The sequence below is a fragment of the Schistocerca nitens genome, chromosome 9 (assembly GCF_023898315.1).
Source record: "Schistocerca nitens isolate TAMUIC-IGC-003100 chromosome 9, iqSchNite1.1, whole genome shotgun sequence".
Classification (NCBI taxonomy): Eukaryota; Metazoa; Arthropoda; class Insecta; order Orthoptera; family Acrididae; genus Schistocerca; species Schistocerca nitens.
The window spans coordinates 84,074,151-84,100,674 of NC_064622.1; the positions used below are offsets into that span (position 1 = coordinate 84,074,151).

A 26,524-nucleotide genomic window follows, 5' to 3' on the forward strand; every position below is an offset into this window, starting at 1 on the left:
TTGTATGATCAATATAAATTTCTTTTAAAGTTTTTGCGCCAACTGATTTCAGGAGCTCTGCAACAGTTCGATCCTACCTAGTTGCTTTGTTAATTTTTCTGGCAATTTTCCCTTCATTTGATGGTTGTGAAACTGGATTACTTTTTTTAATATCTGCTAAGTTCTCTGCAGTTTCCTTGGTTGGTACGTGCCAAGTGTCCATTTAGCTTTGTATTAAAAGTTTTATTATATCCATCTAAAAGAAGAATGACGTGGAAAAATAGAATTAATGTATGTTTTTTCACTATCCATTGATTGTAGACGAGTGTCTTTGCCGCCGAAAGAGTTGTTGCCAAACAGTTCGATTCTTCTAATTCTGCAGATACATCAACATTTATGTATCACTTCCTGACTAATTCTGACAATCCAATTGACGACTCGCAATTCTTTTTGGAAGTTGAAATCTGGGAGCCAAATCGCTACCATATTGGAGTCAAGGCCCCCCCCCCCCCGGCTCTTAGAGAAAGGAAAAAATTATTGTGTAGTCGGATGTTTTACTTTCAAGAACACTGAGTTTTTTATCTAAAAGTCAGTATTACGTAGGTTTTTAACAGGGTCGGGAATGAAACTTTTTTGTGGCTACTTACAAGTCGTCGTTCGCCTTCCAAAAATTAAAAACATATCCCCAGATATGCCCCCCCCCCACCACCACATACACAAATACATACACATACAATGACATGGGCGCCCTTCGTGCGACTATGAATGAAAGGCAATTCATGTGGGTATGATATGCAACCAGCCGCTTTTTGTATCTGATACGATTTATTGTACTGTTAACTAGTTTTAGAGTCACTGCAGGTCCGTCATCATATAGAGCTGCTCCAGTTATATTACTCTCTGGACCAGTGGTGCTCAGCCTTTTTAAGCTTGAGATCTACTACATGCAATTTAGTCCATTCAGAGATCTACTGACCTAAAGTGTAAAGGTTTGCCGCGCGGGATTAGCCGAGCGGTCTGGGCGCTGGAGTCATGGACTGTGCGGCTGTTCCCGGCGGAGGTTCGAGTCCTCCCTCGGGCATGGGTGTGTGTGTGTGTGTGTGTGTCCTTAGGATAATTAAGGTTAAGTAGTGTGTAAGCTGTGTGTGTGTGTGTCCTTAGGATAACTAAGGTTAAGTAGTGTGTAAGCTTAGGGACTTATGACCTTAGCAGTTAAGTCCCATAAGATTTCAGACACATTTGAACATTTCTTCGTAAAGGTTTAAGCACAATAATTTGTCAGAGCCAACCTTACACAGGCTGAAAGATGAGGATCAGTCAGTTTAGTTCTACTCTAACATTGCACGATGTTCATCGTTGAAATCGCTACCTCACATGAATAAGTAGATCCATAAACCAATAAAAAAAATATTATGCCAATGTTAGTATAGGTTTATAGACTCACTCAACTGCAAAAGTTTATCTTCGTTGTATAATGTCTTCAAGGAGATGTCATTTTGAACCCAAGTCATTTCCTCTTGAGGTTCATGTTAGCAACATGAGAAAAAGAGTGCTTATTTTACTAGAAATATCTCCCACATTTACTTTTTGGAAAGAGTGAGCTACGAAAGCCAGAAAGGTTCCATTTTCTTGAAACATGAAAATCGGTTTTCGAATTCACACTTCAGTGTCAGTGCTGTCAGATTGGCCACATACGTCTTTGCAGCTTCTTGAACCAATGTTGTCTGCTGATCCGACAGTTCTGACTGTCTTTGAGCAAAGAGTTCCAGATTTAATTTCTGTAACTGTGCTGTGCGAAAGTCAAATTGAACACTTTATAGAAGGTACAAAAGTTATGGCAGTTTGGTTTTCTCCTAGAAGATCTTTGCGTAATACGTTTAGTTTAAGTGTCATATCAGTTACAGACGACAGATGCAACAACCAACTCAAATCGTATAGTTGTAATCTTCCTCTGTAGACAATACGAACAGCACTCTCAGTTTCGATAACGCGAAATATTCAACTGATCATTACGTCCGTCATGCACATTGTTGTTTTCTGGAAGCTCAAAAACAATAGTTTCTTTTGCCTGCTGGAGACGGAGCTTGTTTCGCCGCCACGTTCCAATTTGCGAATAGCGACCTAGGAAAGACTGTTGTTGCTTGGCATGGGCGTTAAAGGCAGTGAAATGCAGATGGAGACGAAAGAGGCGAACACAGTGTTGTCAGATTTATTGTACCGCTCACAAATATCGTGCGAAACACTTCTTGTCAAGAAAACGTTATTTAAACAGATTTAGGATACAGGTTTTGAAAGATCGACTCATAAGGCCACGGCGATCGACTAGTCGATTACGATCGATGAGTTAAGCACTCTTGCTCTGGAAACCTGTGTAGCTGGACGCCAGGGACCGCACCCTCCCCCTCTCCCCTCTCCTTAACACACACAAAATATTTCGGTGCACTTGGTTTTACAGTGCAAATCGTATCAAATTCAAAAAGCGAGTGGTGTACATAACGTACATGAACCGCCAATCTATACCGGAGTATTTACATGACCAACCAGGAGCGAAACTGGGAAATATGTTTACGGAAAGATACTGTGATACCCATGAAAACGCAGAGAGTGCTGGTGCGCCGCTGGCAGAGTTCAAGGCAGCCTGCGCAGCGTGAACCGAGCGACCTTGGTCGAGCAGCTGGGCCCATGCCATGCGTGTCTGAGGGGCCGAGGGATGGACATGGTGGGGGCTACGGGGGGGGGGGGGGACCACCCTGCGCTTTCTTTGTGCTAGCCGGCGCCGGCCGTTACGGCTGGCTCGGAGCGCAACGGAAACCAATAGTGTGATCAGGTCCGCATTCTTACCTTCGCCGAGTCTCGGATTCTGCAGTCCGGTACAACACAGTTTATTTTTATTGATGATGATGTTTGGTTTGTGGGGCGCTCAACTGCGCGGCCATCAGCGCTCGTACAAATTCCCAGGATGTACACAGTCCAATTTCGCCCCGTTCATGAATGAAGAGGACAACACAAACACCCAGTCCCCGAGCAGAGAAAAATCTCCAACCCGGAACCCCGTGATCCAGAGGTAGCAACGCTCGCCACTAGACCACGAGCTACGGACGTATATTTTTATTCCTTACCTGTTTTCTGAACTGCAACGTCATTCTCCGTGCTGTACTCACTGCTCTGAACTTGTGCCTTTTTCTGGCGTGAAGTAGGTCTGCGAGATCGACTGCCATGTTCTTTACAACTTAAAAATGGTGCACTCATAACTAGTCTGTATATGAAGTACATAAACAATATAGTACATTTCTTCGCAGCTAAGTTGAACGGCAATAAATAATTAACAACATAAAAATATTACTGAAAGAAACTAAAATGCCAGCCTGTACATGTTGGTAAAAAGCTTAGCTTACAACTCTTTCGGCCTCTGATACACCCATTATGAGAGAATCCAACGAAAGAGGCTCAATACACCTCCTCTTTATTCACACAATAATTATTTTTAATTTGCTGCTACATTCTCCACTGTTGGATACAGGCCACATCTGGACGTTTTCATCCATTTCCGCCTTCTGGATTAATTATCCATGCTGCTTCTGTATGTTCTTTACTACAGTGTACCAACTTTCCAGAACGGCGTCGTCTTTATCTTCCCTTCCCTCTTTGAATTCAGTAACGGTCTTTCTACCATGCATTCGCGGGTTACATGTACCGCCAACCTCCATTCATTTGCTTTGCAGTCATAATTAGTCTGCCATTCCACTGTTCCCTGATCGACTTGTTTGTTTTTTCTGGACCCACTACTAATTCCAAACACGTATCTCCCCATTGTTCTATTAGTAAACCTGAGTTTTTCGATGGTTTTCACATTAAAACCAAGTGTATCGCTGGCAAATTTGGTGATTCACATTGAGTGTAAACCTCACTTTTCAGATAAGTGGGAATCTTAACTTTGAAAACCTGACTTACAACTGTTTAATCACGAATACTCCATGGCATATTTACTCTTTTGCTCTCGTTCTTTTCAGCTGCCTTAAATATAAACACTCAACAGGCTGAATTATTTGCTTACTCATTTGAACTTTTCTTTCAGACAGGCTGATTACACATTATTCTAGTCACATTCGAATTAATTTACGGGCTTGCTTACCAACTACGTCTTTTAACTTCTTCCATGCACTGCACTAGGAACAAACAGCACAATGTCAGCAGCAAAAGTACTTCGTATACTTCCGATTAAAACTATCCCTTCTCGGATCTGAAACCTGTCTTTAAGTCTGCCGAGAGTAATTTCAGTGGTGTGGCATCTCCTTGTCCGAATGCTCTTTTAGTTCTGAATATCCCACTTCACTAACGATGTCGCTTTGATACATGTATTGTTCGGTACTAACCAATGTTGAATCATTTTCATGTTTCTCAAGGGCTGTTGGTTCCTGTTTTGCTGAAACAGAGTCAAAAGCGTCCTCAGAATCTGTGTATGCCATACAACTTGATTCATGCACAGTCCCTCACTTTGTAATTTAGTTCGTGTCTTGCAAATGGTCAGTTGTGCTCTAAACACCTCCGAAAGCAGTTTAATCCTTGGCTTGATAACAATAATTTTATTCTTAGAAGTTGCTGATAATTTCAGTGAATATCTTTTCCATTAGGAAGAGCAGCTGTTGGGTCTGCAAATTTCTTCTTTTTTTTTTGCCAGCTGAAGCGAAAACAATTACACCATAGTTCACTTTTGAGACACTATCTTCCTCCACAGACTTTTCTACTTTTGCATCTACGCTCTACATTCATACCCTGCAAACCACTGTTGCGTGCTTGGCAGCAAGTGCTTTCCAAGTAGTGTTTCTTGCCGGCCATTAACGAATGGAACACAGAAAGAATGAGTGCTTAAATATCGCTCAGATCTGTGTAAATGGTCAAATCTTCTCTTCGTAGTCCCTATGGTAGCACTACGTAATAGTCTATAGCATATTCCTCACTTCAGTCTGGTTCTTGAAACTTCGCGAAATAGTTGGAGCCTGATAGGTTCAGTGTTTTCAGTTCCTCCGAGACGATCTCCCGCGGGTCAGACAAACCTGTGACCAAGGGTACTGCCCGTCTTCGTATGTGTTCAGTATTCCCTGTTAGCCGTATTTGGTGTCGACACCTGAGCAATGTTTCAGACAAAACAAGAATTTCGTAAGCAATCGCCTTTGAAGACTGGCGGCAGTAAAGTTGTGAGGGCGGGTCGTCAGTCGTGCCTGGTTAGTTCAGTCTGTAGAGCAATTGCCCCCCCCCCCCCTTCGAGTCCCAGTCAGGTACAAAGTTTTAATCTGCCAGGGAGTTTCACCTTTGAAGACTGATGATATTTCGTCAGTAACTTACGCCGAAAAAAAAAAACCTTTGTGTTTATCGTTATAATTAATGTGGCACAAGGAGAAACGCGATACTTCATCATGAGTCTCGTTAAATGATTTAGAATGCAGGATAACATACGAACGAATAGCGGCAGGCAACACCGCACGACAGGCACACACGGCATCACTACGCTTCTGCGCATGCGCGACTTGCAGGTGCATTCACCTTGCAACAGAAGACAAGACAGCAAGCGTCCGATTGCAGACTGCTTCAAGCGCGTAATATGCATGTGCAGGATAATAGTATGGTTGAAATAAAAAGGCTGCGACATACAGATATCTTCACCCGGTTCTCTGTTCTCACACATACGTTGCAAACCTTGAATGCACGACACTTGCGCCTTCCACTTTCGTGTTAACTCGACTACTTGCTTCTCTGTTCTGCGTACCCGACATAAAAGCTTAACTTCCCGTCAACGTCGAGGTCATTAGAAACTGATCACCTGTTTGGAACAGGGTCGAAAGAAAACACCACCCCAGCATTTTAAAGAGATTCCTAAGCAGAAAGGAGATTTGGACTCTTGCTCGTCCAGAACAGAAACCACAAACCCGTGTCTCAACAAATTTGGCAACTGTTTGCCTCTATGATGGTAGTGCAATAGGCGCCAGGAAAACAGGTCTCAGTTTACCGTGTTCAGCAATTCCGTAGCTTGGGACCAAGAAGTAAGTCCACCTCATGGCTAAACTTAATGATGGTAATTGGCCCGAAAGAGTGAATAATACACACGCAAAAAAAAAAGTTTTTCATCGCCTCCGTTCCGAGAGTTCCAGAACCTGTACAGAAAATTGGAATAGCGATCAACATAAACATCATTTCCGTCCGTTTCATTGCTCATGAAAACCACACATTGCATGTTGTACCACCATACAGGTGCTGGTGCAGATTGCTGTACACATCGGACCTCTAATACCTTGCATTGATGCATGCCTGTATTCGTCGTGGCATACTATCCACAAGTTCATCAAGGCACTGTTGGTCCAGACAGTCCCACTCCTCAACGGCGACTCGGCGTAGATCCCTCAGAGTGGTTGGTGGGTCACGTCGTCCATAGTCAGCCATTTTTAATCTATCCCAGGCATGTTTGATAAGGTTCATGTCTGGAGAACATGCTGGCCACTCTACTCGAGCGATGTCGTTATCCTGACGAAAGTAATTCACATGGCGTGCACGATGGGGGCGCGAATTGTCGTCCATGAAGACCACCAATATGCTGCCGATATGGTTGCACTATCGGTCGGCGGATGGTATTCACTTATCGTACTGCCTTTACGGCGCCTTCCATCACCACCAGCGGCGTACACATAATGCCACCCCAAAACAGCAGGGAAACTCCACCTTGCTGCACTCGCTGGACAGTCTGTGTAAGGCGTTCAGCCTGACCGGGTTGCCTCCAAACACGTCTCCGACGATTGTCTGGTTGAAGGCATATGCAGCACTCATCAGTAAAGAGAACGTGATGCCAATCCTGAGCGGTCCATTCGGCATGTTGCTGGGACCATCTGTACCGCGCTGCATGGTGTCGTTGTTGCAAAGACAGGTGCAAAGACGGACCCCACCGTGGACGTCGGGAGTGAATTTGCCCATCATACAGCCTATTACGCACAGTTTGAGTCGTAACACGACGTCCTGTGGCAGCACGAAAAGCATTATTGAACATGGTGGCGTTGCTGTCAGGGTTCCTCCAAGCCATAATCCGTAGGTAGCAGTCATCCATTGCAGTAGTAGCCCTTGGGCGGCCTGAGCGAGGCATGTCATCGACAGTTCCTGTCTCTCTGTGTCTCCTCCATATCCGAACAACATCGCTTTGGTACACTCCGAGACGCCTGGACACTTCCCTTGTTGAGAGCCCTTCCTGGCACAAAGTAACAATGTGGACTCGATCGAACCGCGGTATAGACAGGTCTAGGCATGGTTGAACTACAGACAACACGAGCCGTGTACCTCATTCCTGGTGGAATGACTGGAACTGATCGGCTGTCAGACCCCCTCCGTCAAATAGGCGCTGCTCATGCATGGTTGTTTACATCTTTGGGCCGGTTTAGTGACATCTCTGAACAGTGAAAGGGACTGTGTCTGTAATACGATATCCACAGTCAACGTCTATCTTCAGGAGTTCTGGGAGCTGCGGTGATGCAAAACTCTTTTTTTGATGTGTGTATATGGGTCAAGGATTTCTTGCTGATTAGACTACCTAGTCCCATATTTTCCAACTTATTTCCCTTCCCTAAGTGATCGAAATCTGCTGGGCCGGTCACGGAGCGTCTGAAAAAGTGTCCAGGAATGTTAGCAAAGTATCAAAACTGTTTTTAAAACTATCAAAACGAATGCTGCTTATCGGATACCCTTCATTAATTAAAATTGGTTAAACTTTCTATACTTTTAGCCTACAGTCATCAGAACGATATCATCCATCCTTCTCCTTCTGATTTTGTTGATTTCTCAAGTAGTCGGATGTGCAAATGGTTGTAAGCAGTCACACCCTTCATTGCAAATAAAGTGATCAGATTTTTTAAATAGCAAAAAGTCTGCAGTGCCCTTTTATCAGCAGTGAACAGCCAACGGCTAATGACTGGGAATTCCTACTAGAAAATCCTTTCCGTTCTTGTAATAGATTAGATACCTATTTGACTTTCGCATATGATGTAACGTTAATTATCTTTTTCCTCGATTCTTTTTTTCTTCAGTGCCCCATATAAGGGAGTAGGCTTTATGTTCTGTAAATGTGATTCATTTACTATGCAGAACAGCCAAAATATCATAAATGAACACCCTTTGCATCATAACTTTTTATTACCGACTCCTGTTTTCATTCTGCGCTGCAGAATATCTTCCGTTGCAATTTGTCAACTATGGTGTAAAACTCCACCACTATTTTCTTGACGTTCATTCTTTCAACTATAGTTGTTTATTTTTTAAACGTCTTGATTAATGGAGAATGATGATTATTTGGACGACACGAAGTTATCCAGTGTTAATGATCAGGCATTTAAACGTTGTGCATAGGCAATGATTATGTCATCAACCAACTAATTCGTCTTTCACACAAGGTGATGGTCTGCAGAATGAAAGATTCACAATGGAAACAGCCCAACATATGAGAGTAAAAGTCATTTATCCGCGATATCCCTATTGCAAGGTGTGTAGGAGAACGTCTGTGAAGTTTAGACAGCAATAGAGAGGTTCTTGCGGAAGTAAAGATGTGAAGGCAGAGGTCGTGAATCGCGCCTTGGTAGCACAGTCACTAAGAGCATTGCCCACGGAAGGCAAGGGTCCGGGTTTGCGTCCCAGGCTGGCAAACAGTTTTAATACACCAGAAAGTTTTCAAAACAGCGCACAGCAAAAGATTCATTCTAGAGTGGAGTTTCTATGTCACTGCGTTATACTTCCACGAATTATTCTTGCTGGTCTCTCTTTATATCGGGTAAAACCTCTGTCTTCTCATGCCAATACCGGCAAACAACTAACGCAGAATGTATTCGCATTCAAATGACAAACTGTTCACAGATTTTATCACTGGACTCGCGACCAACGCTGCTTATGGACTGTGCGGGTCGGGAGCCGTACTTGGTGTAAAGTAGTGCCGTTTGTATCAAACTGTGTGAAACTGGTACACTGGCGAAACTCGTAGCGTAAACAGTGAGTGCAATTGCTTCAACTTCTGTATGCAGGACTGTGGCTTTCTGTTTGGATGCTTGTCAAATCGTCTGGCTGTTACACAGCGGTCCTGATTAATGATTCATTTTACACGACATGCAATTTGTTTCTATAAAGGTTTTTATGAACTGGAGCGGTACCTTATGAAATACCTTTCGACTTTACGTCACCTTGGCTATTTGCGTGTTTAGCCGAATTAGCAAACGTTGACGTGGCGCTCTACATGTTTTGTGACGTCACTTACAGATATTTCTCGTTGAGAAGCCATTTCGTCACGTGAAACACGAAATAAGTTCTGCGATATTTCGACAACGTGCCACGTGAAGTGGAACCAATAGCAAGCAAGAACGTTCTCTATCTCACAAGCAGAAAGCAAGACGCCGTACTGTATTTGTTGTTAGCTGAATCTTCCATCGGTTCTTGGTAGAACAAAATTATAATATATGAAAAGCACTAGTTTTATTTTGTTCTACAGTTTTACTGTTATTGTGTTAACCGGTTTTCACTTACAAGGCCATCTTCAATAAATGTCTGAATATATCCTTGCAAGTCGGAAACCGGTTAACACAATAAAAGTAACACTGTAGAATAGAACTCATGGTCTTGCGGTAGCGTTCTCGCTTCTTGCGGGGTCCCGAGTTCGATTCCCGGCGGGGTCAGGGATTTTTCTCCACCTCGTGATGATTGGGTGTTGTGTGTTCTTCATCATCATTTCATCATCATTGACGCGCAAAGTCGCCGAAGTGGCGTCAACTAAAAAGAACTTGCAATACGGCGGCCGAACTTCCCCGCATGGGGCCTCCCGGCCAACAATGCCATACGATCGTATCATTTCATTTCATTTGTTTTCATTTTTTGTTTATTATATTTGTCGTGTTTAGAAGCCCATATTCGATGAGTTTTATGTTGTACGTTACACCCTATAAACATTTGCTGTTTCTAAGCACCACCTCGATTCTCGAGAAAGAGTCGTTGCCGGTACATCTGTTGTAATAGAACAATGGGAAACGCCTTAATGGTGGTTAAAGTATTTTCATATTCAGTTGTTTTCGCATTTATAACTCGCATGTAACGAAATTAAGCTGGTCTGAGTAAACGACTCATTTAAGATTCACGAAAACTTGTTCTCATGAGGATTTGCTATATAATTATAACACTACCATAACAAGATCAAAGAACACACAAGGATGCTGATAAAAGTTGCTTCAAGATAGCGGAATTGGTTAAGCCACTGCGTTACAGAACCGAGCATAAATACGATGAGGGATCGTCCAATATTTTTTTTTCCACCTTCATGTTTTCCGAACGGTTGTGAAACTTTCGTATGAAATTAATTTAAATAATTTCAGGAATATTCGAGGTATTGTAAGTGCGCTGACATCAGCTTGTGCCATGTGGCGTCGGTGGTCAAGTGAAGCGCGGCATCCCGTCAGTGCGCATGTCAATGTCAGCTGTATGGTTGCTGCTCAGTTGTCTCTCACGAGTCCGAGTGGGCTCTGATGGAAACCTTTGCACCAGATATAAACCCTGGCTAGTAACACTATCTCTGCCTTATGACTACCGAAACTGTCATTCGTTAACGATGTCTTCACAGACCTGTTTCCGACAAAGTGGATCACTAAACTAAGCATAATATACCCACGCAGTGTGTGTTGTGGACTTGCCTGGCGAGATATGTGTTGACAATAAGCATCGCGAGCTGAAGTGCAACTCAGCTGCTGATAAAGAGAAACTATCAGCAAATCGCTCCACTTTTAGAGTACAGTTGGCCACAGCGGGCTATCTCGTTCTGGCCACAATGTGGCCACGTAAATCTGTGGCGATGTGTTGGCTGTAAGAAACATAATGAAGCGGCTGCATTGAGTTGGACCGCCGGCCTTTTCATAGCGACAAAACAACTAGCTTGCCCAACATATTCTGCTGCCGGTGCTGGCCATTCCGACGCACAGGAAAGGAGCCACAATGGGTTTAACAACACGCTTCCTCATTTTTGTGAGGAAGTGGGCACATTTGATCATGTCTTTTCGTGAGCTTGCAATGACCATCCCAACAGGCCATCCGTTAAACTTTAAGTATTATTTACGTGATACGTAGCTACATGTCTGGATTCGCAGCTCGTCGGGTGGTAATGTTCTGGTGAATGCCTGTCTTTGCAGAACACACTCATTAGTACTTTTATTCATACCTCAAACATGTACCGAAGCAACTGCGTCTTTCTCAATGGGTGCTCTGTATTTAATGATCCAAATGCATTCCAAGGGGAATAGGGAAACATAAAATAAGGCATAACTAATTATTTGCTTTTTAAATAACTTTTTACCTTTCGTTAAAGAATACAATGTTTCTGGGGCACTCGTCACCTCACTTTTTTGCCGGGGTTGGGGGTGACAGTTACAGCATGTCGTCTTTAATCTGTTTTTTTTTTGTGTGAAAAAATGTGACCTGCCTTTCATTTAATATCCGCAAAGAAATTTATGAATAGTATGAAAATGGAAAAATCTGAGACAGTTAATTTAACGGTCACTAACTCAGAAAGAATCGTCGGTTAAATAACTGCGCGATTCCTTCGACAGAACGAATGAATTACACTCTCATTTAACGATTGAGACGTCAAAGAAAAACTGCCAATAGATGGTTTCTTTATACAATATAGAACTGTCTATAACTATAACTATATATGTTTAGTTTTAAGCGATGTCAATCTATGTTTTGAGCTTACCAACCACTCATTTCTGGATTAAAGTCTTAGGTCATTCAATACAGAGGATGTGATTGATACCAGGTGCATTGATACAAGGTGCATTAAAAAAAATTAGAGAAATCACAAAAAGCTAAGCCATAAAGAACTCGACAGTAAACTTGGCGCTATATTAGCTTCGCTATTAGCTATAATTTATCGAACACTCAGAAAATATTCGACGCTCTTTAAGTATGCCCATCGTTCCTTGCGAACTGAGCGTGTTTCCATTATCATTTGAGATGTTTAAAAAGATAATTACGGCTCCAAGGTGAGAAATTTTCTTGAGGGTATTTTTTGTTCTGTCGTTGCAACCACAAAAGATTTTTCTCACCAGGCGCGTTTCGCTTTATTGAAGTAAAGCATCATCAGGGTGTGTAATTCAGTTATTTACATTTTCATTTGCTTTTAAATCGAAAAACAGTTCGTTAAGAAAAAGTTGGTTTGTACTTACGGTGATTTTCGGTTGTGTTAGACACGCAGAAAAACATCGAAGTGCTAGCAGGTGGCATTTCCCGACGTAAGCGAGAGATCAACCGAGAATCACCTTAACTACACATCAACTTATTCTTAACGAACTGATTTTCGATATAAAAGCACATCAAAATGTAAATAACTTAATTATAGACCACTGATGATGCTTTACTTCAATAAAGCGAAACGAGTCTGGTGAAAAAATCACGCCTTTTTGTAGTTGCAACGATAGAACAAAAATACACTCAAGAATTATGAAGCTACTACGGAAGCTATGGCCATACAAGTGAGAAATTTTACCTAGCTACCTCTTATACTGGCAGATAGTCGTTGAGCTATTTTAATTCTGTCATAATGTCCTAAGAGAATAACACATTTAATGCAATTATCTGTGAAGATTTTAAACTGTGAAGATTAAGTAGGTACATCGTACTTAAAAGAGTCCAGTTCTTTCCAAGTGAATTCCATCTAAATGTGTAGAAAGGAAGGACAGAGGACTTTACTACAAGGAAATTTCCAAATCTGTATCCACAACCTTCTTTTTTTGTGTTAGTAGTTGGAAGTACAAATTTCCCGGTTGAATGGAAGAAATGAGCGTATGGCATCGTTAGCCGGGAGGCCCCATTCGGGGAAGTTCGGCCGGCAAGTGCAAGTCTACTTTCATTCGACGCCACATTGGGCGACGATGCCCAGGTATTCATTTTGCTAATTTTTCGTTAGAAACGGAAACAAAAAACGAACTGTGTAGTGTAAGATAGAACTATTCATTTCCATGTATTCGTGAGAAAATGAAACAGTCACACAAAGAAAGATACATAATGTACAAATGTGTAACTGCATTACCCAAATTTTTTGGGAACGTCTCAGTGGCAACGCCTCTTCATAGCTTTATAGACGGTTACTGTTTTCGCCTACACCAGTGTGCGCTTTGCAGTTGAAAGCTGTTGAAAGTGCTGCCAGGTGTTAGCGATTTCCTGAAGCTGACTCACTGTAGGGGTGTCTCAATATTAAAGAATAAATATATTCACACTTCGTGCATGATGCGGCATTTTTTCGCGTATCTCATTGTTTTATGATGTCAAATCTCCTGAACTGTGTGTTACACCATGATATAATTTTATAAGAGCATTTAGCGGCATATGTGAATACTGTCGGCGAAATTTTTTAGAAATACAATATTAGAGAAGTAATAGGTACGTGATTCTTGCCCCAACAGCGGTTGTTGCCTGACAGTAATGGATGTGTGTTCCAACTGGTTGAAATCGGTACACACACACACACACACACACACACACACACACAAACCCGACCGGGGTGGCCGTGCGGTTCTAGCGCTACAGTCTGGAACCGCGTGACCGCTACGGTCGCAGGTTCAAATCCTGCCTCGGGCATGGATGTGTGTGATTTCCTTAGGTTAGTTAGGTTTAAGTAGTTTAAGTTCTAGGGGACTGATGACCTCAGAAGTTGAGTCCCATAGTGCTCAGAGCCATTTGAACCATTTTTTGAACAAACACAAACACACAAATTTTTATCAATGTATGGATATAATGAAGTACTGCAAAGGGAAAGAAGATTCAAGTTGACCATCACGTCGGTCTAGGTCAGTGATTTTGTAGAAAGCTTAATTCAAGAAGTCTGGACGAGGATTTGGACCACCTTTCTCCTGCAGCGCCCCTCAACCACTGCATCACCTTACTCAGATGTTCTCAGAATAATCTCTCTTTCGGAGAGACGTTAAATGCATTTTACTGTCGATTACAGGAAAAAAATCTGAGCCAAGAGTGCAAGCAAAAGCAGGCAGCTGAGGATTAAAACCATTGCAGTTGGAAGCAGAATGTCTTGGGAGCTGTGCTCTCCTCTTAGGTGCCTTAACAACACTTCCATATGCTATAATGAGACAGTCAATCTCATACTCGTGGGAACTGAAAAAGCAACCCTGATCCACGGAAGCTGCAGTATGGTGGCAGCGTATCAGTTATAAGGGTTGCATAGAGAGCGGCAAGAATGTTTCAATGCTCTGTGCGTGCTGTGATTAAACTAATCTTGTCCTCACGATTCCTATGGGAGCGATGTGTAGGAGGTTGTAGTATATTCGCAGATTCATCATTTAAGGCTGGTTCTTTGAAAGGGAAGCAATGGTTGGGAAGGGAGTGAGACAGGGTTGTAGAATACCCCCAATGTTATTCAATCTATACAATGAGCAAGCAATAAAGGAAACAAAAGAAAAACTTTGAGTAGGAATTAAAATCCATGGAGAAGAAATAAAAAATTTGAGGTTTGCCGATGACATTGCAATTCTGTCAGAGACAGCAAAGGACCTGGAAGAGCAGTTGAACGGAATGGACACTGTCTTCAAAAGAGGCTGTAAGATGAACATCAACAAAAGCAAAACGAGGGTAGTGGAATGTAGTCTAATTAAATCAGGTGATGCTGAGGGAATTAGATTAGGAAAGGACACACTTTAAGTAATAGATGAGTTTTGCTATTTGGGGAGCAAAATAACTGATAAGGGGCGAAGTAGGGAGGATATAAAATGTAGTCTGGCAATGGCAAGGAAAGCACTTCTGAAGAAGAGAAACTTGTTAACATCGAGTATAGATTTGTCAGGTCTTTTCTGAAAGTACTTGTAGGGAGTGTAGCCATGTATGGATGTGAAACGTGGACGGCCGGCCGCGGTGGTCTCGCGGTTCTAGGCGCGCAGTCCGGAACCGTGCGACCGTTTTTTTTTTTTTTTTTTTTTTTGAAACGTGGACGATAAATCGTTTAGACAAGAAGATCATAGAAGCTTTCGAAATGTGGCGCTACAGAAGAACGCTGAAGATTAGAGGGGTAGTTCACGTAACTAACGAGGAGGTAGTAAATAGAATTGGGGACAAGAGGAATTTGTGGCACAACTTGTTTAGAAGGGATCGGCTGGTAGGGCATGTTCTGAGGCATCAAGGGATCACAAATTTAATGTTGGAGGGCAGCGTGGAGGGTAAAAATCGTAGAGGGAGACCAAGAGGTGAATACACTAAGCAGATTCAGAAGGATTTAGGCCGCAGTAGTTACTTGGAAATGAAGAAGCTTGCACAGGATAGAGTAGCACGGAGAGCTGCATCAAACCAGTCTCTGGACTGAAGACCACAAAAATAACAGTAATCAAGACCTGACTGTATATTTGTGCAGCTTCTTTCAGACTGTACTTCACGGTAGAGATCTGCATCATCTGCGTAACGTCTGAGGTTACTATTAATGTTGTTCACAAGATCATTAATATACAAGGTGAACAACAACGTACCAAACACGTTTCCCTCGGGTACACCCGAAGTTGTGTCTCCATCTAACGATGGTTCCGCACGCAAGATAACTAGCTGCGCCCTCCCTACCAAAAATCCTCAATCCAATAAAAGATTTCGCTTGATACTCCACACGATCGTTCTATTGGTAAAGAGTATAGGTGTGCAACGGAGTAAAATGCTTTTCGGAAATCGAGACATACTGTGTCGAGCTAACTTCCTTGATCCATGGTTTTCAGTACATCATGAGAAAGTGCGAGTTGGTTTTCATATGATCGATGTTTTCGAAATCCGTGCTGGTTGGCATGGAAGAAGCTCATTCTGTTCGAGATACCTCATTATATTTGAGCTCAGAAACATTCTAAGATTCTACAACAAATGGCTGTCAAACATATTAGAGGTGGTTTTGTGGATTACTTTTGCTGCCCTCCTTATAGCTGAGTGTGACCTGCGCTTTTTTTCCGACTACTGGCCTTGGTTTCTTGTTCGCGGCATCTACGATAGATTATGATTAACAGAAGGGCTAACTCATACGCAAATTGGAAATTCCATCAGGCCCTGCAGCTTTGTCCAATTTCAACGATTTCAGTCATTTTTGTCATCGCTACTTAATATGTATTTCACTCATATTTTCAGTCTTGCGGGAATTAAATTTGGGCAATAGTACTGTGTTTTCCTTTACAAAGGAACATTTGAAAACAGAGTTAAGCATTTCTACTTTTGCTTTGCTACTGTCAATTTAAGCCTCGTCTCATCCATGGGTGACCTAACACTAACTTTGGTGGCGCTAACAGCCTTTAAATACGACCAGAATTTCTTTGGTTTTGTGGAAGAGCTTTTGACAATATTCCTTTTATGGCAGTCATTTAAAGCTTCAAGTGTTGCTCTCTTTAGAGCCAGACGCGATTCATTCAGCACCTCTCCGCCTGTAGCCCTACACTTTGTTTTATACATTTTATACGGTAGTCTTGTTTCTTCAGAGGTTTCTTTACAGTGACTGCATACCACGAAGGGTTCCTCCCATCAGCAACCGCTCTACTGCGTACATATCTATCCAGTCTATGGTCAACTACTGCATATAAATGGATAACTATTGATGTGAGTTTGTAAGTTTCGGGGTATGTCATGTCATAAAAACAGAATTTTACAGGTAACACAAAAATCTTATTATATCCCTCAGAATTCATACATAGCCCCTCGATATATAAATAAGATCTCTGTACACTAGATTCCAGAGGAGAGGGGAAAGTGAACCCTCCTTCCTTCCTTCCTTCCTCCCCCCCCCCCCCCACCCATTGAGCACGCCTCTGCAACTCCTAGTTGACAACAGATACGTGGAAATAGATTTTAAGTAACGCGTCTACCGAGAGAAGGAAGCGCTTCAAACTAGTTCGCTGCCAGTCTACTGGTACTTTTGGTGGTTAAATTACCATTTTGTTAACATAGCAGTTGATTGCTTAAAACAAAATGAGCTGTATATTAACGACCAACTGCAGCCGCAACTGATCAGTTTGACTGACTCATGACTAATTTTTTTCCACATCTCCAGATGATGAGCAAGGGTTTCATTTGTGAAACAGTTGTAGTTTGTAGGATGAAGATTCACATGGGAGAAATAATGTACTTGTTGGTCAAGGCATCGTACGTGCATCATCAACTCAAAAGACTAGACACTTCAGCTTAGTGAAATGGGAAAAGACATCCTTCGAATGCTTGAAGCATCCTTTGAATGCTGGCAGCAAAGGAGATGTGCCAGTGCTTAACAGTTGCTTGTACATGGAAGAAATAGTACTTTGATTTTGTGCTGAAAATAGAACAAACGCATAAATATATTAGGTGAGCAATGGGTAAAACTTCTGGACGATGTCCCTGGGGCCAAGAAGAGAAGGCAGTCCACATGTCACCCTAAATCCTTCCGTTTCAATTTAACAGCTCACTTAATGTAACATCGGCATGTTGCTGTTTGTCAAAATATCTATATCCTAATCGCAACCTGAATGAAAAGGTTCTCGTTTGCAGACATGCGCAAGAAAGATTAAGGTTTTTACGGGACATTTAGACTTAAGAGTGTTTTGTTTACAAAGCACAATTTCGGTTTATACATGAAAGAGGCAACGGCAGTTGCCTCCTCTGCGGACTGCGTTTAACGTTAACATTCAGATAATGGATATCTCATAACAGCAACCACTGTCGAATACGCCGAGAAGTTGCAGAAACGGGTTCGGACTGTCAACGACTAAGCGTGTACGAGACAGCCGACAACAGCCATATCCGGGAGAAAGAGGATGATACGTTTTACACGTAAGTATGGAAAAGGTTGATGAAAGTAAAAATGACTAAAAGCAACTGTGAATCAGCCACGTTTATGCTGTTTTAAAAGGAATCCAATCGATTTTGCGCGTCAGTTTGTCATTGCGAATATGATCGTTTAACACCAAACACCAGGAACGAGACGCCAAGCAGACGTGTTGAAAGCTGGTGGGCATGTGCCAATAAAGGTGAAGTTGATCTCATCTGTTAGATTATCGTTGGAATTTTCTGAAATACAAAGAGGGTTCGTCTTATCGTCTACCTTTCATAGGGTGGAAGAGATAACAGCCCAATAAAGACTTTCTCGACCAATGCCATGGGAAAAAAAGTAGGCCGAAACTGCAAAAAACAAAAAAAAATAGCCTTCATGAGGACGATACATCGTCCACAAAGGTACTTTTGGAACGAAAAAACTGAGGGAATTTAATTTGGGAGTGGAATCTTCGAAAAACAGTATTTCCTCGCTAGCTGGTGTAATAATGTCACTACCCTCAAGATCCTTACTCCTAAATAGGAATGGGTGCACAATGCATAATCATGTTAATAATGGTGCTTGTGGAAGTAAAGTTGTCTTCAGCCCGAAGCTTTGTTGGAATACCGTAGTGCTTTCCTAGGTATGGTCCTACTGGAGGTGGTATTTCCTTGTCTTCCTCCAATTTGATTTACCAAGCCAGTTATACTGTCCTACCGTTTCAAAGTATGCTCAAAGTTTGAACAGAGGTGCAACTTGGAGCTTTCACATTACCAAATCATTGCCAGAGGTGGAAAAAACTGATACGTCAGAATATAAGTCTTACAACCAAATAAGGATTGAATTGCAGAACTTTATAGAGTCACAGTCTGACACTTGACTACTATTTACAGAAACATGATAATTATGTATAGTGCGTCAAACAACAAAGAAGGGCAATGTGACTCATGTGTCATGTACCCGACCGAAGCAATGATTAAGCGCACTGCCTTCTTATCGCGTACACCGTTCCGCTAGAAAATAATAATTGCTTGCGAATGTGCGATTTACATACGGTTTCGTTCCCCGCGGTGTTCGCGAATGAACTCAAAATTAGTGGAAATGGTTTCGAGAACTTTTACAAAATACAAACCTTTAAGGGGATATGCAGAGAACCTTTATCTCGTTTGCTTCATTTGTACGGAATACGTGGTGAAGGATGAAATGGATGTGAAGGGGGAGGGATCGGCGAGTGGATGATGGGAAACTATGGAGAGGGAGGAGAGAGGGAGGGGTGAAACCTTGAACAATAGTTAACGCTCCGTCTTCGAGCCTGAGCAATCTAAAAGTTCATCTTTAATTACAAGCTAATGCATTGATTCCGTATTGTGAAACCCTCTACTCACCCCAAACTTGTCGGTGATGTAAATATATCAACTGTCATTTAACCACATTGTCCTGGCCGAAACTGGTCTTTGGAATTTATCAAGGTAGTTTCAAGACCTTTGCTGTGTTATGTGGACATGGACCAAGGGCGCTTATACGACTGTTTGTGGGGTGCAAGGGCCGGGGGGGGGGGGGGGGGCGGCAGTGACATTGCGCTCTCTCTCGCTATATACGGAGGCATCATGCTACGGTTATTGCACGAGTCACGTCAGCCCAGAAGTACCATCACGACAGCCGCTGACCTCCTGCAACGGGATTATTTGCCTCTTGCAGAATTTCTCTGTTGCTAGACAACAATGTGCCCCAACGTTCACTTTTACCTAATTTCCTCTGTTATGACGATTTGGCCTATGAGTTATCTGTAATACTTGAACCATCTTACATTATGCTCATTTTTCTTGAGGACTGTCGTATTTCTGGTCACCTACTATCTCTGATAACATGTTACGTCAATGCACTGGATTCAGTTGAAATGGAGAGCGGGATCTCCATCACATTCCTGATACGAACAGGCCCTTTTTTTTGTTTACTAACTGAACAGCTTTCAACAAATCCACTTACCGATGGCATCCTTTCTTTGCGACTTAAGAAATGAGGTGCCGGTCAAAATTTTTATACTGATGACTTTGACGTTTCTCCACGACTCAACTGACAAATTCATACGACTGATGTACTTATGCGTGTATCATCTAACCAATGATACGGCGTTTCCTATTTTCGCATGTGAGGGTAACATAAGGAGCAAAAAGGACAGTTCCATACTTCCTAACAATTTGACTATTTTACCACCTTCCGTTAAAAGCAATTACTCAGCAGCAGATGTTTTCCAGCTGGATTGTTATAAACGATGAAATGCAAACGTTTTCAGAAGCGTACACAACAAAAACAGAACGAGCGCCAACAGCGAAGATACGTATGGAATTTTTGTCTACGCCATTCACGAAAGACTGATTCTCGCCTCCGTCACCGAAATGTGCGCTTAATGTATTGAATAAGAAGTACTGAATAAGATGCAAACAGCTTCAGAAATAACTACACTAATCACATAGGTTTCTTATACAGCTGAGCAGAATTAATGACCTCTTGCGTCATTTATTCGACTTAACACAACGAAAAGTTAAAAATACTTTTATGAAGCAAATGCCTACACCAGCAAACTATAAGACGTTAAGTTTATATTGTTTCATACCAATTGATTCTCGCTAAAATAAAACATTGAGTTTCCTTCCGTTTTTACAAAACTAAGTTGTCTTATATCTGGCCCAATATGTTCCATTAGAATCCGTAGAGCATCCAAATTAAGTACCTAAGTTACACATGATCTACATACTTCTTGGTGGGGAACTATTTGTCACAGATCATACAGGAAAGCATAAAAATATCCGGTACGTATCCAAACCCTTAACGATAGACCCAAGAGCAAACCCAACTGCGCAGCAGCAGAATATGGCGCGTGCTCACTGAAGGCTGTTCCTGTGCGCGCATGTGACACGAGTGTGTTTTCCTTTATTTCGAAACATTTACAGCTTTTGTCCGTAAACCACAGTCTGAGGCCAAGTGGTGAGTACGAAAATGACTACTGTTACGGGAACGTAACTGCCTTCCCCTCAAGTAAAGTGGCACCATTTTTTGTCGCATGAAGTCACCTTCCACAATGTTTTGAGATACGAAAACTTACCTGCGATTGATATCCAGATTTAACAGGTTATCAGGCTGTGCAATCATTTGCATGTAGTGCTGTCGAGAAATGCTCCAGCGTCGTGAGTAGAAGATGTATTTCAGCTTTTAAAATTGATGTAGAATAGGTAGTCTCAGCTTTATGTACGATTAATGTTGCTTACGAATTTCAGTAACATCTTTGACAGTTTCATTCAACATAAAATAGCGAGATTCTGACTTAATTCTTTTACCCAGAACATAGTGTACGCATGACTAAACAGTTGACGACAACGAGTTCAAATAAACAAAAGAGTTCGAATGCCAGGCTCTAAGCTATATCTTTCCACTTTCGTAACATACCACTCTCTGAGCAACGTCAAAAAATTGACACTTCCACCTACACACTTACCTTCAGAAGTAAACGGAAGACATTAGCATACGCTTAAAAGGAATTTCCACAAGGAGAGTTTGAAGGAGGCTATTTATTTTTGGAATAAGGTGCCGCTGCAGCTTCGCTTTTGTTTCTCAGCACTGATTATACCTGCTCACTTATTTCTTTCTTTTTAAAATCACAACGGGTCAAATACCCTGTAAAACACGCTATACAACTCACAAATTCTATGCAACAACTGTGACTGTACGTACGAATATACGTACATTCCCTTCACTATATTCCTCTATTGTATATCACAAGGCGGTCAATATCACGCTGTGTTGCATTGAACTCCATCATATATCGTAGCACACCCAGGAGAACACTACACTGGAAATTCCACGAGCTGCTTCGAAGCAGAACTACTACGATAGCAGCAACCTCGCCACTGTCTTAACTGCGTGCGCGCATGAATACACAGATAACTCGCAACGTAGTACCAGCAGAAATTCACTAAATAGGTGCTAAATAGCAATTTACACGTAGGAATGTTGTCAGTACATATGTGTTTGCGCTGTAATAATTGCACAGCGACTTGTAATAATACGTTGGATGTACGAAAACATCCACGCGATTCCACGCAACCCATTTACATCACCGAATTAAATCCTATCCTTTTTCTCTGTACTATTGAAATTAAATACTTAAACGTTTCAAATACCACGCGTACTAACATGTAGACAATACCGTTCCAAATGAACACGAGTATTGAGATAGCTTAACGTACGTGCCAGTGCGTCCGTCCAACTCCAAGAACTAATGTAGAGAGAATCGATGGCTGTCACTGGCAGATTTCAAGCGCGTACTCACAGACTGCCACCTGGTGGTAATATGAACAACTAGAATTCCCTGGGCCTTAACTCTGGCTTGTGCTGGGCGATTCAGTCTTGTTTTGCAGATGAAGGAGCGGACAAGAAAATGTATCGTCAAGATCGAATGGAATTTGAATTATGTTTTGAGAGACACTGTTAAAAGACAGATACAGTCGTCTTAATTGTATGAAAGGTAAGTTTGCAGGGACAGAAGAATACTGGAATGGTTTTCGTTGATGTGTGAACGACTTGAAAAGCTCGTCAAATGCCAGAATGCAACGTCGCCATTTCTACCATGGAACATGAAGCAAATGAGTGCAGATGAGCGATCAGTTTTATGTTTGGACAAAATGCAACAGTTAGGGCGTGTGCTTCGGGATTCAAGAACGAAAACTGCATGTGAAGGCTGCACGTTTCTTGAAAGGCGCAAGCGAAATACTCGAATTTCGTGTGAGCCGAAAACAACGAATAGGTCTCCAAGCAGTTAAGTCCAAACATGGCACACTATAGAACAGAGTGAAAGAAGAAATGTTTCATGGTGCCTTGTGCTGAAGATACAAACTTGGTAGACTTGGATAGTGGCGCTGTTGGACATGAAGCCTGAACTTAGCCAAGATTTGGAACCGCGTCAATGTGTGAAAGTGAGGAGCTGCCTGAAACAAAATAAGAGGAAAAATCGACAGTATCAATCACTTGTGTTGTGTGCGCCCAGATTTTTTTTGTGAAGGTAAAAGGAATACTCCGCTGATCTGGAAAGAGTTTCAGCACTGTTGGAAAATTGTTGCAGAGCACGACGAACTCTATACGCAGTAGCTGTGTTTCAAAAAATACTGTAATCGCCCATTCCATTAATGCGTGTAGACATTAATGAGAATAGGTGGAGCGGTGTTGAACATCGTTTTGTGGAAGAGAGCGTATTTCTGGAAAATGCCCCAATTTTACTAGAATAATAAGGTACATGGAGTTGCATTAAAAGTGGTGATGAGTTAGCGTAGGTATTAATCGTTGCAGTGTGAAGCAAATGTAAACTACACATATAGTACAATGTTGATAGTGTCTGATATTTTGGAACTGCAATAAAATTAATCGTTGCAGATAACTGACAAGATTGTCTTTTGACAAATACACCAATGGACTTCGTGAGAAATAGTGAAAACTTTTTCGCAAACTGTGTTTGGCATGGTTCTGAAAAAAAAAGAAACTTCCGCCCAATCTTGGTTATGTGCCGCGTTTTCTAAGAGAAGCCGTTGCATGCGGCGTGTTCCGAAATGTCAATATTTAGGCCTATTTTTTAAGTGGTGAGCGGTATATGAGTGTTTTTTTTTTGGTCTTGCCATAACAGATACCACAATTTTTCTGGAGAGAGGGTGCATTTTCATTCTTAAATCGTAAATATTTCATTACTATTGCTTGCAAACAATGTGTATTACGTGTTCACTCGTAAATGGCATCCACACTGTTGTTGTCATTTATGTAGGATAATATAGTTCACACGTGAAAAACAGTGGATAGCTCTCATCTGTTATTTTGTTTATTACGTTTTCCATAACTCATCGAAGTTACCACATACGGCACACATGGTGGTTTTGTTTCCAGTTTGCGAGTGGCATTCACGACATAAATGTGACTATCTCACTAGGGTATAATGAAGGCCTTAATTATGACATTTTGAAGGCTGTTTTGTGCTTGATATGTACTGTTCAAAGTGGATTTTAGTAAGACCTTTATATTAAGATTCAAGATTTTGTTTCACACTAAATACCCTGAAGAACACTTAGTTATTTTCATTTTGTAGTTTACATAAATAATGTTTCACGAGGTGTAAGTTATTCTACTGACTCAAGAAATGTGTTGCTGTATTTGTACTACTTTTATGCCATTATTAGATGTTACAGACAAACACTGTTGAAAATCAATCGTGAGAGAATGTTTTCTGTGAAGAATGTATGGAATCTTATGCCCAGAAGTGTGATAAACAAGTTTGTAGTTACTTCATGTACTGATTTCCAGCCTGGTTTCCATTAATGTTGCATGAGATGTAGCACATTCACATGCTGAGTAAGTGATGAAAACTGCTGCCTGCTTCTCACTTAAAAATCACACATACAAAGTACTGTATGGCCAGTGGATGAGCTCACAAAGCTCAGTGTATTGTGATGCCCATTCATTGTCACCTGTAAACTCTCACTATGTGAAAATCTTGTTCAGCAAATTTCTTAAACAACACAAAATTGTGATCACACATTTAGCAATGAAATTGTAAATTTCATTTAGTGGTTCTGTTAAGACTCTATATCTCATTAGCTGAAACTCGTTAGGTGTGCTGCTAAGTTATTTAACTGTTGTCAAATGAGGCATTCATTGTTTTTGAGAGTAGAGCTATACTATTTTATTCATATTTGTGGCAGGAGGGAGTGATCTTTAACAGCACAAAATGAATTAAATATGAAATCATTCATCAGAAACAAACTGAGCCAGAACATTGTCTTTGATAACATAGTAAAGGCTAAACAGCTACATATCCACCTTGTATTTTGTCTCACGTTTTGATTTGCATTTTGCACTGCTACTGCATTATAAGTGTTGTATACTGTATTGTTTATATGTATTTGATATAACCTTTGTGATACAAAATTGTTGCTTACACTATCCAACTTCCTACTGATTTTGCTTTGCTCTTTCAGGCACTGAATAATCATCATAAAAGGGCATGATGGCTGAAAATAAGCAAACTTGGGATGCAGGTAAGCTGGCATTTCATTCTCCATGCAGCAGCAGTATTAATTACTGTAAAGTAAGATGCCAGTATACAAGTTGTTTGCATACTGATATATTTAAGTTACATTACAGTTGTTGGAAGAAGAGTTGTTTCGTGATCTTCAATACTGTGTGTGGGCACAGAAAATGTAGTGGTGTTTGAAACTTGCAGGAAAAAGTACTTTACAATTTGTTTACCTTGAAAAGACAAGTTAAACTTAAACTGCTTTGCAGAAGTGGCTCAGTCACATGCAGAAAGGTGAATGTACCCAAGTGGACCTTCCTTCTTTTTTGGGGGGGGGGGGGGGGGGGGGGGGGAGTGGTGGGAGATGTTAGATATTCATAAAATAAAGATACCATCACCCTCATACCTTGCTTTGAATAGTGCATGCATTACATGATACGGTTCTTACTGGTGTTATGCAAATGTCTTTTCCTCTCCTTCGAACTGACTCACTGGTACATTTATAGGGGATTTACAATTTAATGCTGAATCTTGCACCTTGAGACCATTTGGTACATGTTTTTATACATATTCTGACAACTATCCAGTGATCCAAAAATTATTTGTAGTGGCAAAATAAGAAGTCGGAACTTGGTAAGACATATGATAAGTTGTGGAATACTTCAGTTGTCTGCTGTAGAAATGGGATTGTAGAAAAAATTGATGTAACTGATGTAAATTTGAAGCAAAAATGCAGTTTGTCCAGGATGAATGCAAACAATTACCAAATGATTTCTAGGAGCAATGTACTTACATATCCACCAGATCATACTTGATTGGAGCAAGAAGTGTACATTCAGGAATATTTATGTTGGTAGACATGATTTTCAGGAACATGACATGTTCCATAGGATGCTTTTGCTTCCGATATTTTGTCTTAACCCTTAGCCACACTTAATTCTTCAATAATTAATTTGAGGCCAACAGATTTTCATGTGCATCCTATTCCATCCCCCCCTATTTTTAATAACAGATTTTGATCAGTACAGTTCATAAGCCTCTGTGGAAATCCTAATCCCTCAGATTGGACCTGCTGTTGGAAAGAAGTAGGATAATGCCTACCCACTAGTGAGTGGTGTACTGTTTTGCCATTACATGAGGATATTTTTTTTCTGTAGCATCATAGAGTGTAAGAAGACTTTGCTCAAGATACTCTTTCGTGCCATGTTAGTTCTTTATTTTGTCATAATTTCCATCCTCTTATGTTCCTTTTTTTTGTAACTTGCACTCTTGATTATAGAATTTTAACAGTAACATTAACCAAACATCAAATTTCATGTGATTTCCTCAGTAATAAGATAATGGGAGATGGCACATGGACTGACTTGTTTAATAGGCTTTTTGCTGACCATGTTGTTGAGTCCCCCCCCCCCCCCCCCTTTCCCCCGTTATTATGGCCACCATGGTTTTTTGTTGACCCTTTATCTATGCGGCTGCTAGCTAAATTGTACCATAATTTCTTGAACAAAGTCTGCTCCCCCCCCCCCCCCCCCCCTCTCTCTCTCTAGTTCATTTAAGCTTACTGTTATTCTGTGCTGACTAAATAGATTTTCAAATGCTGCATGTTCACACCACTTTGGACATAGTTGCACATGATGCAACTGACTGGCTGCCTGTCTTTGAGATACCTTCACAACATATTTCATATTTTCATT

At 41.4% G+C, this 26,524-nt stretch overlaps 1 protein-coding gene across 1 annotated transcript in view; it reads left to right on the forward strand.

Annotated features, from left to right (window-relative positions):
- Positions 1 to 22,168: 22,168 nt before the first annotated feature.
- The window catches only part of LOC126204023 (uncharacterized), a 135,289-nt gene continuing 130,933 nt past the window's right edge, over positions 22,169 to 26,524 (forward strand). The window contains exons 1-2 of the mRNA XM_049938450.1: positions 22,169 to 22,301; positions 24,793 to 24,852. Of these exons, the coding sequence (XP_049794407.1) occupies positions 24,819 to 24,852 (34 nt within the window). The 5' untranslated portion in view covers positions 22,169 to 22,301; positions 24,793 to 24,818. The remainder of the gene's footprint in view (positions 22,302 to 24,792; positions 24,853 to 26,524) is intronic.